The sequence below is a fragment of the Aplidium turbinatum genome, chromosome 9, assembly GCF_918807975.1.
Source record: "Aplidium turbinatum chromosome 9, kaAplTurb1.1, whole genome shotgun sequence".
Lineage (NCBI taxonomy): Eukaryota > Metazoa > Chordata > Ascidiacea > Aplousobranchia > Polyclinidae > Aplidium > Aplidium turbinatum.
This window is the reverse complement of record NC_137480.1, coordinates 25,829,839-25,845,567: the sequence shown is the minus strand read 5'-3', so window position 1 is coordinate 25,845,567 and position 15,729 is coordinate 25,829,839. Positions and strand designations below refer to the sequence as shown.

Genomic DNA, 15,729 nt, shown 5'->3' with positions numbered 1-15,729 from the left:
CATCAACAACTCTTGATGCGTCACCTCGCAGAAAAATGTACAAAAAGTAAAAAAACGTTAACCATAAAAACCTATTTTAGGGGGGAGGGTGGTCCGTTTAAGCGGGGTGGTGGTCCGTTTAAGCGGGAAAATTGTACAGAAAAATGGATTTGGATTCGGGACCAGCGCAAAAGGGTCCGAATAAGCGGATGGTCCTATTAAACGTGGGCCGATTAAGCGGGGTTGACTGTAACTCTATCAGGTTGTCTGGTTTGGTCATATGTTGAACTCCTTGTTTTGCCATTTTAGTTATAGTATCAATAAACCTTGAGCTGTAAGTCACAGACGGTTGAGAAGCATAAATTAATACAATACACTATTCAGCAGAAACTAATCATCATCATCATTGTCAGCCATTGTTGTTCCACTGCTGGATGAAGGCCTTATGCATATCTTTATAATTTTGTCTGTCTTTGCACGTTTGTGTCCAGTGTTTGTCGAATTGGTAGAGTTCGTCTCGCCATCTTGTTTTATGTTTCCCTCTTTTGCGTTTATTGTCAAGCAGTATATAAAAGAACTAATATACTAATATATATATATATAGAAACTAATAATACTGTGTAATTTACAATTTGTGTACTTTTGACCACTCAATTTATCATAAAAAGCACAGACCACTAGAGTAAAAACTGATAAAAAAGTGTTTTTTTAAATAACTTAATTTTTAGTGCAATAGGACAAAAAGGTCTCTTAGAACATACAGCAACTTTGTGTTTCTGCTTCTTTTGAGCTTTTGTTGATCCTTTCAGCATGAGTAGTACTCGAGATATGGCAATCTGACGTTTCTTGGGCTGGGTGACACGACTGCTAGAGGGGGCCACTCCCCGAAATTTTGGGAAATGAGTTTTAGTCCATTTGCCAGCTTTTTAGAAATCCTTTTTTTTTAATTAAAAAAAAATAATTTTCTGCGCACCTTACTGAACATTGTTCCTATCTGTAGCGATACGGTGTTTTATGAGGACGCCCCACTCTAGTGGTGAAATATTTCGCAAAAACTCACACTTTTTCTTTTTTGACGTTATATCAATGCAAACTTATGGCAATGGACTGAAACTAAATTGCGTTTTTTTCTTTATATTTGTCTTGTTGAACTGTTGTACTTTACTAGATGGATGATATATGTTCATGTATTTCTTGCATTTTGTACCAGTACATAATTGGAAATCGTGGCAGAACACCAGTTTAAGATTTAGGCTTGCAGCTTTTGATTTTAATATTATGTAACCATCTATTTAAAATAGAATTTTTATGCATGTTGATAATATCGGAGTTTGCTTTATTTGTTCGTTTTACGTATTTTTCAAATTTTCGTCTTTACATGTGCTAGCTGAAGATGTTATTGCTATAGCGAAATCGATTGTTAACTTAATAATTTATACTAAGAGGTTAGATTGTGGAAATGCCAGCATTTGATGAATGCAAAATAGCAGTAAACCTAAACTGGTCATTTTTTTACCTTCCTACCCTTTACAATACGCATTTCGTCTCAGGTGACTAGACATTTTCGTGCAATGGTAGTTATACATATGTTAATGTTAATGCAATATAAATATTAGTGCAATTACTTTGAAATATAAAACGCCCAAAAATGTCTTATAGTTATGAGTAAATGTATTTTTTGTTCGGTTTAGCATTGCTCTATGTTATAATTCAAAAATTTCAATTTTGAAGCTATTTTTGGAAAATTAAAAGAAAAACCGACTTTCTTACGTTAAAACTTTAAAACGTTAAAACTTTAAAACGCCAAAACTTTGTTTCGAGTACTATGTTGTTTAGAACAATTCAACGACTTCCATGGTGTATTTCTACAATAGGCTACTTACAAATTTCAGTGTAGTATATTTTCAATATTACTTGAAATCATCTGCTTTCTGATTAAATGCTTTGTTTTACTGTGTATCTTATTAATTTTGTGTTGCAGCTAGATTGTGATTAATTGGTAGGAATTAATTGATAAACATGTCCTTTTCACTTGTTGGTAGAACTGAACTGGAACAAATATCCAGGAAGAGAACAAATGAATCGAATTTGCTGGAATATGCGAATCAGAACAGGCATTCAGGATCGTTTAATGATGTTGAAATATGCGCAGGAAATGATCGTTTTCCTGCAAACAGGATGGTCTTGTCTTGCTTTTCATCTTTCTTTGAAACAATGTTCAAAATTGAGATGAAAGAAAAATATGAGAGTTCCATTAAAATCAACTGTGTAGATGGAAATTCAATGAAAAGTTTGATTGAATTTATTTACACTGGGAACATTGATATCAACAACGAGAATGTTTGTGATTTGATTGCAGCATCCAATTACTTACAAATTGATGATGTGAAGCAGTTTTGCTTTGATTTTGTGAGTGAAGCTCTTAGTCCAAACAACTGTTGTATTGTTCTTGGTATAGCAGAACACTTCGAAAACAATTCACTGAAAACTCAAACTGTTGAAATCATTGCTAGAAATTTTGATGCAGCATCAAGTACAATTGAGTTCAAAAGTTTCAGTGAAAAAGATCTGAGAAATTGCATTTCAAAACAAAATCGATCCATTGTCAATGAAGCTTCAGTATTCACTGCCATATTGGGATGGATCAAACATGATGAAGGAAATCGTGCCAATGAGTTTCCTGAGCTTTTGAAACTTGTAGATCTTCACAAACTTCCACCACCATTTTTTGAAGAAGTTGTTTTGAAAGAAAAGTTGTTCATGCAAAACCTGGAGTTATGCCAGTTGTTGTTTCAAGCTCAAAACAAAGTTTTTAAAATCTTAATGCAAACAGACAAGAACACAAGAATATTAAGCTTAGGTGGAACTGATACGTTGTCTAGAGTAAATGAAGTTTATAACTGCACTGGCGAACTACCACTTACCTTCCCTGATTTACCAGATGGTCGAGACTGTGGTTGTGCTGTTGTAATGCTTGGCTATCTCTATTATATTGGTGGAAGAAATTGCCAAAGCAACAGCATACCCACTGCAACATGTTCAGTTTGGCGAATGAATTTATCTGAACAGCAATTGAAATGGGAAGAGATGAAGTCAATGAACAAGTTAAGGTCACAAATGGGAGCAACTATGTTTGATGGAAACTTAGTTGTTGTGGAAAGCCAAACTCCTGGAGAATATTACTCATCAGCTTCGAATTCATGGCGAAACTTACTTCCGCTGCAACAACCCAGACAAGGAAATGCACTTGTTTTGTGCAAAGATAGTTTATATGCAATTGGTGGATATGACAATAATGAAATTTTATCATCTGTTGAGTGTTTACAAAGTTGTGATGGGCAGTGGAAAGTTGTAAGTCCCATGCAAGCTCCGCGACGATGGCTGGCAGCTGTTAGTTGTGATGGATTCATTTGTGCAATTGGTGGAGAAGCTAGAGAAGGTTGCAGTTCTGCATTCAAAAGTGTTGAAAGGTACAATCCATCAACTGATCAATGGACTTACGTCAGTGAGATGAATTTTCATCGAGGTGGATGCTCAGGTTGTGTGTTGAAAGGAAGAATATTTGTTGTTGGTGGAGTGAATGAAAAAGGTTTTGCAGTCAAAGAAGTAGAATGTTATGATCCACAAATTAATAAATGGAGCATTGTTGGAAAAACTGCTACCAAACTGTTTAATCATTCGATTGTTGCAATTTAATTTTTTAGTCGTTGGATTTGGTTGATAGGCTACTTGGATGGAATCCAAACCTTTTGGTTACACTTCAATTTCACGTGTGTGTAGTGGCTGATAACTTGTTATTCTGGTTATGAGTAAGTTTGCAGCAGGCTTTGAAAATACTAATTAAAACATTTTGAAACCTGAAGACTGAAGTCTTCCGCCGAGTTGTGATGTCACAAACGAATTGATTAAAGTTTGTAAAGTTAATGTGGGAGAACAGAAGAATAGAAACAAACTGTTTGGTTTTTGTTTGGTTTTTCCGTGTGTATGCAAACCTTCCTTCAATTTTAAATGTTTCATGCTTTAAATTCATATATAAAGTTAGCGGCTTTTAGTAAATTGTTGCTCTGATGGCTGACTTCACTGTCAACAGATTCAGCTGAACAGTGATTCTCAAACTGTGCGTCTTGAAGCCCTGGTGCAATGTTTAAAGTTTCGACAACTTCTAGCAAGAGAGTGAAAAAAGACTCATGAATGTTATCCCATCCTTTCAGTTTAAGCTTTGTTTCCATAATTAACACTTCTTCTTCATATGAAGATTAACACTTGTTAAAATGTAAGTCTTAACAAATCCGTTGTTGGTGCATCACACGGCCAAACAAAAATTATGGAGAGCATGGCAAGAAAAAGTATTGAGAACCAACAAAGATCAGAACAAAACAATTTCAACACCTTCGGTTTGGCGAATGGATTTATCTGGTCAAGAATTGCAATGAAAGGAAGTCAAGTCAATGAACAAGGTAAGGTCTGCGATGGGAGCAACCGTTTTTGATGGTCGCTAAGAACCAGCGGAATGCCATTTATCGAGTTTTAATTCATGGCATAGCATACCTCCGTTGGAACAAAACAGACAAGGAAATGCACTTGTTGCTTGCAAAGATGGTTTGTATGCAATCGGTGGATATTGTAATGGGTATTGTTCGTCATCAGCTCTTTTGACATGTTTGCAAAGTGGTGAAGGAAGATGGAAAGTTGTAAGTCCCATGCAAATTTCATGATGATAATAACAGTAGTATCTATTTACAGTAACCTTTACAATGTTAATTAGATGAAAACTTGTTGTAATTTGCATTACGTTAAACATATAGATTAAAAACCTACCTATTGCAAACATGGTTGTCCACTGATACTGCAGTAACAACAACATACTTGTCTAAAGCTGCAATGACTCGTTGAAGCCAAGACTCCAAAATATTTGTATCTAGTTTCGCAATGGGTATGACACAGACAACATCTTTGTAGTTTCCAAACATGGACTGAATCATAAAAGTTAATACCGTCTTTGTTGGTGAGCCATCTTCGCTAAGACCGATGAAGCTGCCATTGTTATACTCTATTCTTTGGGCGATGTAGACCTCATCAATAATTAGAGTGACTATTTTCTTTCTGGCAGTCAAATGTGCAGTTCTTTGTTCTAGATAATGAAAAGATACTTCACTACACTGGACAGCAGTTCCAGATGAGAGTTGACGTAATCTGCTTAATGATGGTAAAATAAACAAATCTCGCAACTTTTCATACAGTGCAGTGCTAGTTAATTGTCAAAGAAATGATGTGGTCGTCATTGCAACAGAGTATCGTCGACCAGGAATTACACCACTTGATATGTAACTTTCCAATAAAGATATTGCTAAGTTCATTGAACCACCTGGATTGTCAGCAACAAAAGTGTTTTGATCTACCAAAGTTTTGCACCAAGCAAGAAAGTTAACAAATTCTGCTATTGACTGTACATAATTTGATTTGAATAAGTGTGCGTATTGACTGCTAGGAATGAAGAAATGCCTTTGTTTGTAATGCACTGTCGACAATAACAGACACAAAAAGTTTGGGTGCCTCATTGCCGTCTATATCACAATGTACATAGTGACACTGTGTGTAAGTTTCTGAATGCACAATAATGAAACCACTTGGCAAACTTGCTTCTTTTAATTTTAGATTAGACATTTCAAAATTGGTGCATGTGTCTGCTTTTAGGAACTCACTATTAAGCCTTTTCTTTTCCAAGTTTTCTTTTTCAAGTCTAGCTGATGCAGTACTTGATGTAGTTGGACGCACTTCAGGTTGGGATGCTGAAAGATATGACGACAAGGACGGAAAAACTTTCGGAATAGCATTTGGCTGTAATCGTAACCTTTTCAATTCTTGAGAATCACGAGCACTGCGACGCATTGCATCAGTATCTTTGGAGGAGTGCAAAAATCAGCATTATGAAAATGCTTTCGACTAACACGGTGGCAATTTGAAAGTGTCCAATTTTTTCTTGGAATAGCAGATATCCATTTATTGAGCAACTCTGGATCAGACGGAAATCGAAACAACCGGAATATTTCTTTGGTTTTTTTTGACTTGTACCCTGTTTTGCACCCTGGTACACAACACGTATTGACCATATTTACATAAACAGCGTACAGAATTTAACTCATAGATTGACCAACAATCTGATAACTTGCCTTGCAGTTAAACAGAAAACAAACTTAATTGTGAATGCTATATTATATTAACAACATTGTCCCCTTCAAGAAATCAGATTGTGAGAAAATAACATCAACTACTGGTATATGAAGCTACAGTTTGTAGTAGCTATACCGGTACCTTGCAAAAATAACAATAACGTCCACCAAGCTGTTGATTTTACAGGCCAAAGTTGGTGCTGTCTAAAACTACACAGACATAATCTCTAAGCATGCAAATATATTATAAGGTCTTGATAAAAAATTTCTAACACAGTCACCAAATGTTTTGTATAAGCTACCTTTTAACTAAAAGCCTCATCGAGCACCTGGCCACCAAGCATCAAGCCCTCATCATCCTCCTCCAGGAGACTCACTGTACGTCTGTGGAAAAGTTGGTAATAACCAACTTCACACTCGCAGGCGCAACCTGCAGCAGGAAACACGGCCTCGCCACGTTTGTCCATGACCGGCTGGGCTGGTCCTTGGTTGACCAATCCCAAGCTCAATCGGAGATCGAGTGGCTTTGTGTAGATGTAGCAGGCTACAACATCGTCAATGTCTACAAGCCCCCACCTTCGCGGATAACATCAACAGCCATCCCAGTGTTCCCCCACCCCAGCCTCTACGCTGGCGATTTTAACTGCCACCACACTGACTGGGGCTACAACTCCATCAACAACGACGGAGAAAGTCTGGCCGCTTGGGCAACCAACAACAACCTCGCCCTCTTATACGATCCTAAGGGCGCACCGAGCTTCCACTCCGGTCGTTGGAACACTGGCACGAACCCAGACCTGGCTTTCGCAAGCGATGACTCCGATGATCGCCAGCCGGACAGACGTGTGCTAGAGAAGTTCCCAAGGTCTCAACACCGACCCTCGCTAATCACGGCCCCCTTGCTTGCCACACCTATTCCGAGCAAGCCTGTCAAGCGATGGAACTTCAGAAAGGCCGATTGGGAATACTACAGCTTCCTCACAAACGAAGCTACGCAGTACCTCCCATCCCCACACACCATCAAAGTGGATGAAGCCTACCAGGACTTCTGTGATGCAATCATATCTGCGGCAAAAGACTCCATCCCGCGAGGTCGACGGAAAAACTACATACCTTGCTGGGATGTGGAGTGCGACAGCCTCTACCGCGACTTCCTCCGTTCCCCCCAGGGCACCGCCACCATCAACTCAGCAACAGCCCTGCTGGCAAGATTGGATTCAAAGAGGAAGAAGCGCTGGACAGAAGCCATAGACTCAATCGACTTCACGCACTCCAGCCGCACAGCATGGAGTACACTCAACAACCTCACTGGCAGATCACGTGCCTCTCGTCGCCAATGCCCCATTTCGGCAAATGCAATCGCCTCACAACTTGTGAAAAATGGAGTGCACAGAACGAGAGACCGTGAATCAGACAAGTCCGTCCTCAAGGAAATGACGGACCTCTGGAAGGTCCCAACACCTGTCGAGGGCAACATCTCTGGTGAGTTTACCCCAGAAGAATTTGCCTCCGCCCTCCAGCACCTAAAGCCAGGCAAATCCCCGGGCCTTGACCACCTATGCCCGGAACTAATACTCCATGCTGCCCCCTCTATGAGGTCCTGGTTAAAAGACTTCCTTTCCTGCTGCCTGCGTCACCTGCGCATCCCAAGAATCTGGAGAAGAGCCCTAGTGGTTGCAGTCCCAAAGCCGAAGAAGCCCCCAGGGGATCCGAAGAGCTACCGTCCCATCTCTCTGCTCTGTATCCCCTTCAAGATACTCGAGAGACTTATCTACGCCCGTGTCGAACCGATAATAGACCCTCAGCTCCCTCGGGAACAAGCCGGCTTTCGCCACGGAAGATCAACCGTAGACCAGGTCACTCTGATGACCCAAGACATCGAGGACAGCTTCTCGGCAAAAAAGAAGGCTGGCGCGTGTTTGTCGATCTCACGGCTGCCTACGACACTGTATGGCACAGCGGCCTTACCTGCAAACTACTTCGTCTCCTTCCTGACAGGCACATGGTCCATATGATTATGGAACTTGTGCAAAACCGCAGCTTTACCCTTTCCACCGGTAGCGGCCGACGAAGTAGACTACGTCGACTCAGGAACGGCGTCCCACAGGGCTCTGTCCTGGCTCCCCTCCTCTTTAACACTTACATCTATGACCTGCCTGACACCATCTCCAGGAAGTATGCTTACGCAGACGATCTGGCTCTCCTGCATCCAGCCGGAGATTGGCAGTCAATGGAGAGGAACCTAAGCCAGGACATGTCAACTATATCAACATATCTCCAGAAATGGAAGCTACAGCTCAGCAAGGCAAAGACAGTGTCGGCGGCCTTCCATCTAAACAACAAGGAAGCAAAACGTGAGATCAACATTACCACCGATGACGAACCCCTCCCCTACTGCGCCGAACCCACCTACCTCGGCGTAACCCTGGACAGGTCACTCACGTACCGACGACACCTAGAGTCACTGCGCAAAAAACTATCTGCGCGCGTTGCACTTTTGAGGCGGCTGGCGGGTTCCGGCTGGGGAGCTGATGCGAAAACCCTTCGCACAGCTACCTTGGCCCTCGTTCATTCTACCGCTGAGTACTGCGCACCAGTGTGGTGCCGCAGCTCTCACACCCGCCACATTGACACCGCCATCAATGACGCACTACGCACTGTGACTGGATGCCTGCGTCCCACTCCAACGGACTACCTTCCCATCCTTGCAGGCATCCAACCTGCTGAGCTTCGCCGTAAAGGAGCCATGATTTCTCTTGCACGTCGCGCACTGGACCCCGACCACCTCCTCCACAGTACACTCCAGCGCCTACCTGGAGGACAGCAGCGACTGAAATCAAGACGCCCATTTGTGCCCGCCGCACGACAGCTTCTGAACAACGTTGAAGATCTTGGAATAAGTGCGGCACACTGGACGAAGTACACATGGAACATGGAGTGGCAAAACAACACCTCCCGACTCCGTGATTTCCTACCCGACGTCGATCCCCACCCTCCGGGAATGTCCCTCGCAAGACTCGCGTGGGTCCGGCTTAACCGCCTACGAACCGGCGTCGGTCGCTTTCGTTCAGACATGTGCAGATGGGGCCTGGCTCCCTCACCGGGATGCGAGTGTGGCGCCACAGACCAGACAGTAGATCATGTCGTCCATGACTGCCCAATCCATCAACCACCACATGGAGCGCTTGGACTGAAGGCCCTGGATGACGAGACTGTCGAGTGGCTGATGACATCATGCCCAAACATATAGTCCGAAGAACAGCTCATACGACGAAGAAGAAGAACTAAAAGCCTAAGCTAAGAAGCAAGTAAGCAACACATTAAAATAAACCGTGTTGCCAGCCTTTAAAAATATTTCCAGCCCAAACTCTTCACACAACCAGCATAAAACCAGCCCACCAATTCAACAGTGGAAGCTGCTGCCTGTTAGCGAGCACGCCGAAAAACTACCCTCCTATTGCGTGATGGATCAGCAGCTCCGCACGGAGTTGTCGATCCCGTACTCCACAATCCCTAGTCAGGGGTCACCAAACTACGGCCCGCATGCCGGAACCGGCCCGCGAACTGATTTCATCCGGCCCGCCATAAGCTGTGGAAATAACAGCTGTCCTACAACAATCAAGGAAAAAAGTTACCAAACTTTTTGTAAACTTTTTGTTCTACAAATTATTATAGATTCTAAAACTAAAATAAGAATTGTTTTTATAACAATACTTTTTCTATAATACCGGTAATAGAAAAACTGCCAGACACTGTTATGAATTCTGTACATGTACTTCCCTTGACATTAGCAACCGTCTTTGGCTTTGCCTTTTTGTTTGATAGAGACTTCTTTGTTAAAATTGTTGAATTGTACATTTTTCCACCAGGCAGCCTACATGTTGGTGTTCCGTTTTTATCATTAAGCCACCACAAATGGGGACAGCCTAGGCCAAATTTGGAAAGATGTAATGTTTTTTCAAGAGCACGTTGCCCTGTAGTGTGTCACAGCAGGGAATAACTTTTCCAGCAACCTTTTGATTTTCATCACAACTTTGCTATTCCATCGCTGACTTTGTTATTTATTGTGCTTGGAGATTCTAAATAGTTGTATATCTTTTTGCAATTTGCATTCGGCCCGTAGCTGTTAATCTCGCTTCAATCCGGGCCTCAGAGAAAAAAGTTTGGTGACCCCTGATCTATGTAGCCAATAATTCTCAATGACTTGTTTCTTGTAGGAAACGCCACATGAGGACATGTGGCTGTGTTTCGTCAACACACATATTGGTATGCAACAATAATTTGAGCATTTAGTTTGACGTCTGCATTTCCCTTCGCTGTGATTTGATCTGCGACAATGCGATGCGGCCTATTCGGGGATATCCAAGTTGGAGACGGCCGATTCAGTGCTCCTCTTCGACAGATTAATCATGTTTGATCAGCTCTGGCCTCCCACATGAACTCCCTCCATTTTACTCTTGTTTCTGTTTTCTGTTTATGGCAGTACTTCTGGCTAAATTTTATTCTTATAATTTGCTTGATATTGCCAGAATATTTCCTTTTGTCGTGCTTTTGTTTGTTTGCCTTGCACCATCCCAGTCAACATTAACTTTTTCAACGAGTTGCTTCTTGTTATATGTCCGAGACATCTTAATTTTATGAGATTAATATTGTTAATCAGACTCCTGTCATCGTCTATTTGTTGGGTAAAAAATAGATTAGTTTTTCTTTCCATCCAACTGATACCTAACAGCCTCCTGTGGCACCACATTTCAAAACTTTTTATCTTTTTAAAGTCACGTTTTTCCGTGTCCAAATCTCACATCCATACGTGGCAATTGGGAAAACGAGAGTTTGCTGTAATGTTCACTTTCTATTTTTTCCAATTGACCTCTGTTGCCACACCGTTGTAGGTGATGTCGAAGGTGTTTTGCCATTGCAATTCTCCTTTTAATTTCTGTGCTATCATCGTAAGTATCTGTTATATATAACACTGGCCAGATAACAGAAACTACTTACATTTTCAACTACATTTCCACGCAATTGCAATGTTACGGGTCCAACATTTCTATTACCAAGAGAGCTTTTTGTATTTGCAATTAACTTTCAAACAATGAATAAATATTGTAATGAAACATCAAAATATGTGTGCTGCAAGTGTGCTCACTTTGTCTGTGTATCACTTTAATATTTTCTATGAAGGTATTTGTTAATTCATTCATCCAATTTGTACTTAATTTATATTCTTTCAATAAGTCTAATAAATGCAAACTCTGTAACATTTGTGAATAGTTGCAGGCATGCGATTAGGCTACTTGTGGATTGTTTTCAACATTCTACGTCTTTTCTTGTTTCGTTCCCATCAATTATTTTGTGTTAACTGACAACAACAAATTCATGGTTTAAATTGGACTTCACGTTGTTGCCTCTTTCTGTGCATTTATAAAATAATTTAACAAGTATTTAGAATCGCTATGTTTTTATGTTGCAGCCAGGTTATAATTTCTATTCAGTATTTCAAGCATTTCATTAAAACAATTCATTAATAAACATGTCCTTTTCACTTGTTGGAAGAACTGAACTGGAACAAGTATCCAGGAAGAGAACAAATGAATCCAATTTGCTGGAATATGCGAATCAGAACAGACATTCAGGATCATTTAATGATGTTGAAATATGCGCAGGGAATGATCGTTTTCCTGCAAACAAGATGGTCTTGTCTTGCTTTTCATCTTTGTTTGAAAAGATGTTTAAAATTGAAATGAAGGAAAAGTATCAGAGTTCCATTGAAATCAACTGTGTAGATGGAAATTCAATGGAAAACCTGATTGAATTTATTTACACTGGATGCATTGATATCAACAACGAGAATGTTTGTGATTTGATTGCATCATCCAATTACTTACAAATTGATGATGTGAAGCAGTTTTGCTTTGATTTTGTCAGTGAAGCTCTTAGTCCAAACAATTGTTTTATTGTTCTTGGTATAGCAGAACATTTCCAAAACAATTCACTGAAAATTGAAAGCGTTCAAGTTATTGCTAGAAATTTTGATGCAGCATCAACTACAATTGAGTTTAAAAGTTTAAAAGTAAAAGATCTGAGAAGTTGCATTTCAAAACAAGATCGATCTATTGTCGATGAAGCTTCAGTATTCACTGCCATATTGGGATGGATCAAACATGATGAAGCAAATCGTGCCAATGAGTTTCCTGAGCTTTTGAAACTTGTAGATCTTCACAAACTTCCACCACCATTTTTTGAAGAAGTTGTTTTGAAAGAAAAATTGGTGATGTTAAATCTTGAATTGTGTAAGTTAGTTATACAAGTGCAAAGCAAACTTGTTCAAAACTTGATCCAACCAGACAAGAATACACGAATATTGAGCTTAGGTGGAACTTGGACATTATCCAAAGTAACTGAAGTTTATAATTGTGATGGTAAACCACCACTTACCTTCCCTGATTTACCAGATGGTCGAGACTGTGGTTGTGCTGTTGTAATGCGTGGCCATCTCTATTATGTTGGTGGAAGAAAACACAACAAAAAGGATACAATCGTTGAAAGATATTCAGTTTGGCGAATGAATTTATCTGAACAGCAATTGAAGTGGAAAGAAATGAAGTCAATGAATAAGAATAGAAGTTGTATGGGAACAACTGTATTTGATGGAAACTTAGTTGTTGTCGGAAACCAAACTCCTGGGGAATGCTATTCATCAGTTTCCAATTCATGGCAAGACATACCTAGATTGCAACAAACCAGATCTGCAAATGCACTTGTTGCTTGCAAAGATAGTTTGTATGCAATTGGTGGGTATGGTAATAACGAATCTTTGTCGTCTGTTGAATGTTTGCAAAGCGGTGAAGGAAAATAACAAAACAAATGGAAAGTTGTAAGTCTCATGCAAACTCCACGACGATGGTTGTCAGCTGTTTGTTGTGATGGATTGATTTATGCCATTGGTGGATCAACTGGTGATGGTTGGGACACAACACTGAAAAGTGTTGAAAAGTATGATCCATCAACTGATCAATGGACTTACGTCAGTGACATGAAATTTCATCGAGCTGCTTGTTCAGCTTGTGTGTTGAAAGGAAGAATATTTGTTGTTGGTGGAGTGAATAAAAAAAGTTGTACAGTCAAAGAAATAGAGTGTTATGATCCGCAAACTAATGAATGGAGCATTGTTGGAAAAACTGATGATAAACCATTTAATCATTCGATTGTTGCCATTTAATTGTTTCAACATTTCGTGTCGTGTCAAAAGTGGATGGAATTAAACAATTTCCGTTTTAGGTTGATTGACTTGTGTGCAGTGGGTGACATCTTGTAATTCCAGTCGTCAGCAAGTTTGTAGCTTTTTGTGAAAACACCAATTAAAGCGATTTGAAACCTGAGATTATTACACCCCAAATTATTGAACATAAAGCCGCAACCATCCAGATGGCATCTAATATTGCAGTAAACTGAAGAAAACTAAAAAGTGTTGCCTTTCCTTTGAGAAGGCGCCTTTCCAGCAGGAAAAGGCGCAAGCAAAAGTTAAGCAAGTCGCGAGCATACAACAAGTTGTCCCGGAGTCAACTAGCAGAGCTAATGCAGCGCTCAAAGCAAATGAGCCACCGGAACACTACTGTATCATAACCTGTCAGTGTCAAACTCTTGTTTTTAAATACTTTGTTTTCTTCACATTAATTACAAGTCCAGCCTCTTCAGCTAGCTCCTGTTGTTTTTTCTTGTGGCGTTTGCACTTTTGATATTTTCATCTGGCAGGACAATATCATCAGCTCATGCCACATCATATATCAAATAATTTTTGCTTATTTGAAAATCGTTTTGTTAAACTCCGAGATCCTTTCAGTATTCAATCCATTGCTATTATATATATTTGTGAGAATAGAGTTAAAGTATTACCTATTACCTATTATATATATATGTGAGAATAGAGTTAAAGTAAAGAGAATATATTAGAATAGAACTAAAGTATTATCTTGTAGGATTCCTCTAGTTACAGAGATTTAGTTGGTCATGGCATAATTTAGTTGATCATGGCATAGCACAGGGGTCGGCAACATGCGTCTCCGGAGCCGCAAGCGGCTCTTTAGCTTTTCTGAAGTGGCTAGGGTGGTGTGGGGTGAATTGGGTAGGTGGGGTGAAATGGGTATGCTGTACAAATTACTCCATTATACTTTTTGTACGGATGGGACAATGATCTTTTTTTGCCATGAAATACCACATTGCATTATTCAATTAATATTCAAAAGTTTGATTTATATCATTGCATTTTTCATAGTGATATTGTAAAAAATATTTGGAATAAATTTATGTCTGAATTTTTTATATTTGAAAAACTTTTCATTTTGGCATTTGCTCACTGGTGTTTGCTGTAATGGATTTATTTTTGCAATTGGTGGCCGATGTGGAAATAGTAATTGCTATCGACTAAAAAGTGTTGAGAAGTATGATCCATCAACTGATCAATGGACTTATGTCAGTGAGATGAAGTACCAACGATCTAGTTTTTCCGCCTGTGTGTTCAACGGGAAAATATATGTTGTTGGTGGAGTTGATGAAAACAATTGCGTTGTCAACGAGATTAAGTATTATGATCCATTGATTAATAGATGGAGTATTGTTGGAAAAAGTGATAAAGAATTGCTGCAGCATTCTCTTGTTGCCATCTAGATTTTAATTCGTTGGTTGTTATGTGAATAGGTTTTATGTTTTTCACATATCCGACAGTTCAAAATATCACATATCCGACAGTTCAAAATTGAAATGAAGGAAAAATATCAAAGTTCTATTGAAATCAACTGTGTAAAGGGAAATTCAATGAAAATTCTGATTGAATTTATTTACACTGGGGACATTGATATCAACAGCGAGAATGTTTGTGATTTGATTGCAGCATCCAATTACTTACAAATTGATGATGTGAAACGGTTTTGCTTTGATTTTGTGAGTAAAGCTCTTAGTCCAAACAACTGTTTCATTGTTCTTGGTATAGCAGAACACTTCCAAAACAATTCACTGCAAACTGAAAGTGTTGAAATCATTGCCAGAAATTTTGATACAGCATCATCTACAATTGAATTTAGAAGTTTACATGAAAAAGATTTGAGAAATTGCATTTCAAACCAAGATCGATCCATTGTCAATGAAGCTTCAGTATTCACTGCCATATTGGGATGGATCAAACATGATGAAGGAAATCGTGCCAATAAATCTTCACAAACTTCCACCACTATTTTTTGAAGGAGTTGTTTTGAAAGAAAGGTTGGTGTTGCAAAGCCATGAATTGTGTAAGTTAGTTTTACAAGTGCAAACCAAACTTGTTTAAAACTTGATGCAACCAGACAAGAACACCAGAATATTGAGCTTAGGTGGAACTTGGACATTATCCCACGTAATTGAAGTTTATAATTGTAATGGTGAACCACCACTTACCTTCCTTGATCTACCAGAAGATCGAGATTGTGGTTGTGCTGTTGTAATGCATGGCCATCTGTGTTATCTTGGTGGAAGAAAACACAAAAAGGATATAATCGTTGAAAGATATTCAGTTTGGCGAATGAATTTATCTGGCCAGCACTTGAAATGG

General features: G+C 39.6%; 4 protein-coding genes across 4 annotated transcripts in view; all 4 read left to right on the top strand.

Moving 5' to 3' along the window:
• Positions 1-15,729, top strand: part of LOC145776860 (kelch-like protein 25) — a 115,070-nt gene that overhangs the window by 4,275 nt on the left and 95,066 nt on the right. The window lies entirely within an intron of this gene.
• LOC145776859 (kelch-like protein 25) lies at positions 1,999-3,675 on the top strand. Its single transcript, XM_082588079.1, has one exon. The coding sequence runs from the start codon at positions 1,999-2,001 to the stop codon at positions 3,673-3,675; it is 1,677 nt and encodes a 558-aa protein (XP_082444205.1).
• Positions 11,680-13,005, top strand: LOC145776858 (kelch-like protein 25). Its single transcript, XM_082588077.1, has one exon. It carries the CDS (start codon positions 11,680-11,682, stop codon positions 13,003-13,005), a length of 1,326 nt encoding a protein of 441 aa, XP_082444203.1.
• On the top strand, positions 14,907-15,383 carry LOC145776857 (kelch-like protein 28). Its single transcript, XM_082588076.1, has one exon. It carries the CDS (start codon positions 14,907-14,909, stop codon positions 15,381-15,383), a length of 477 nt encoding a protein of 158 aa, XP_082444202.1.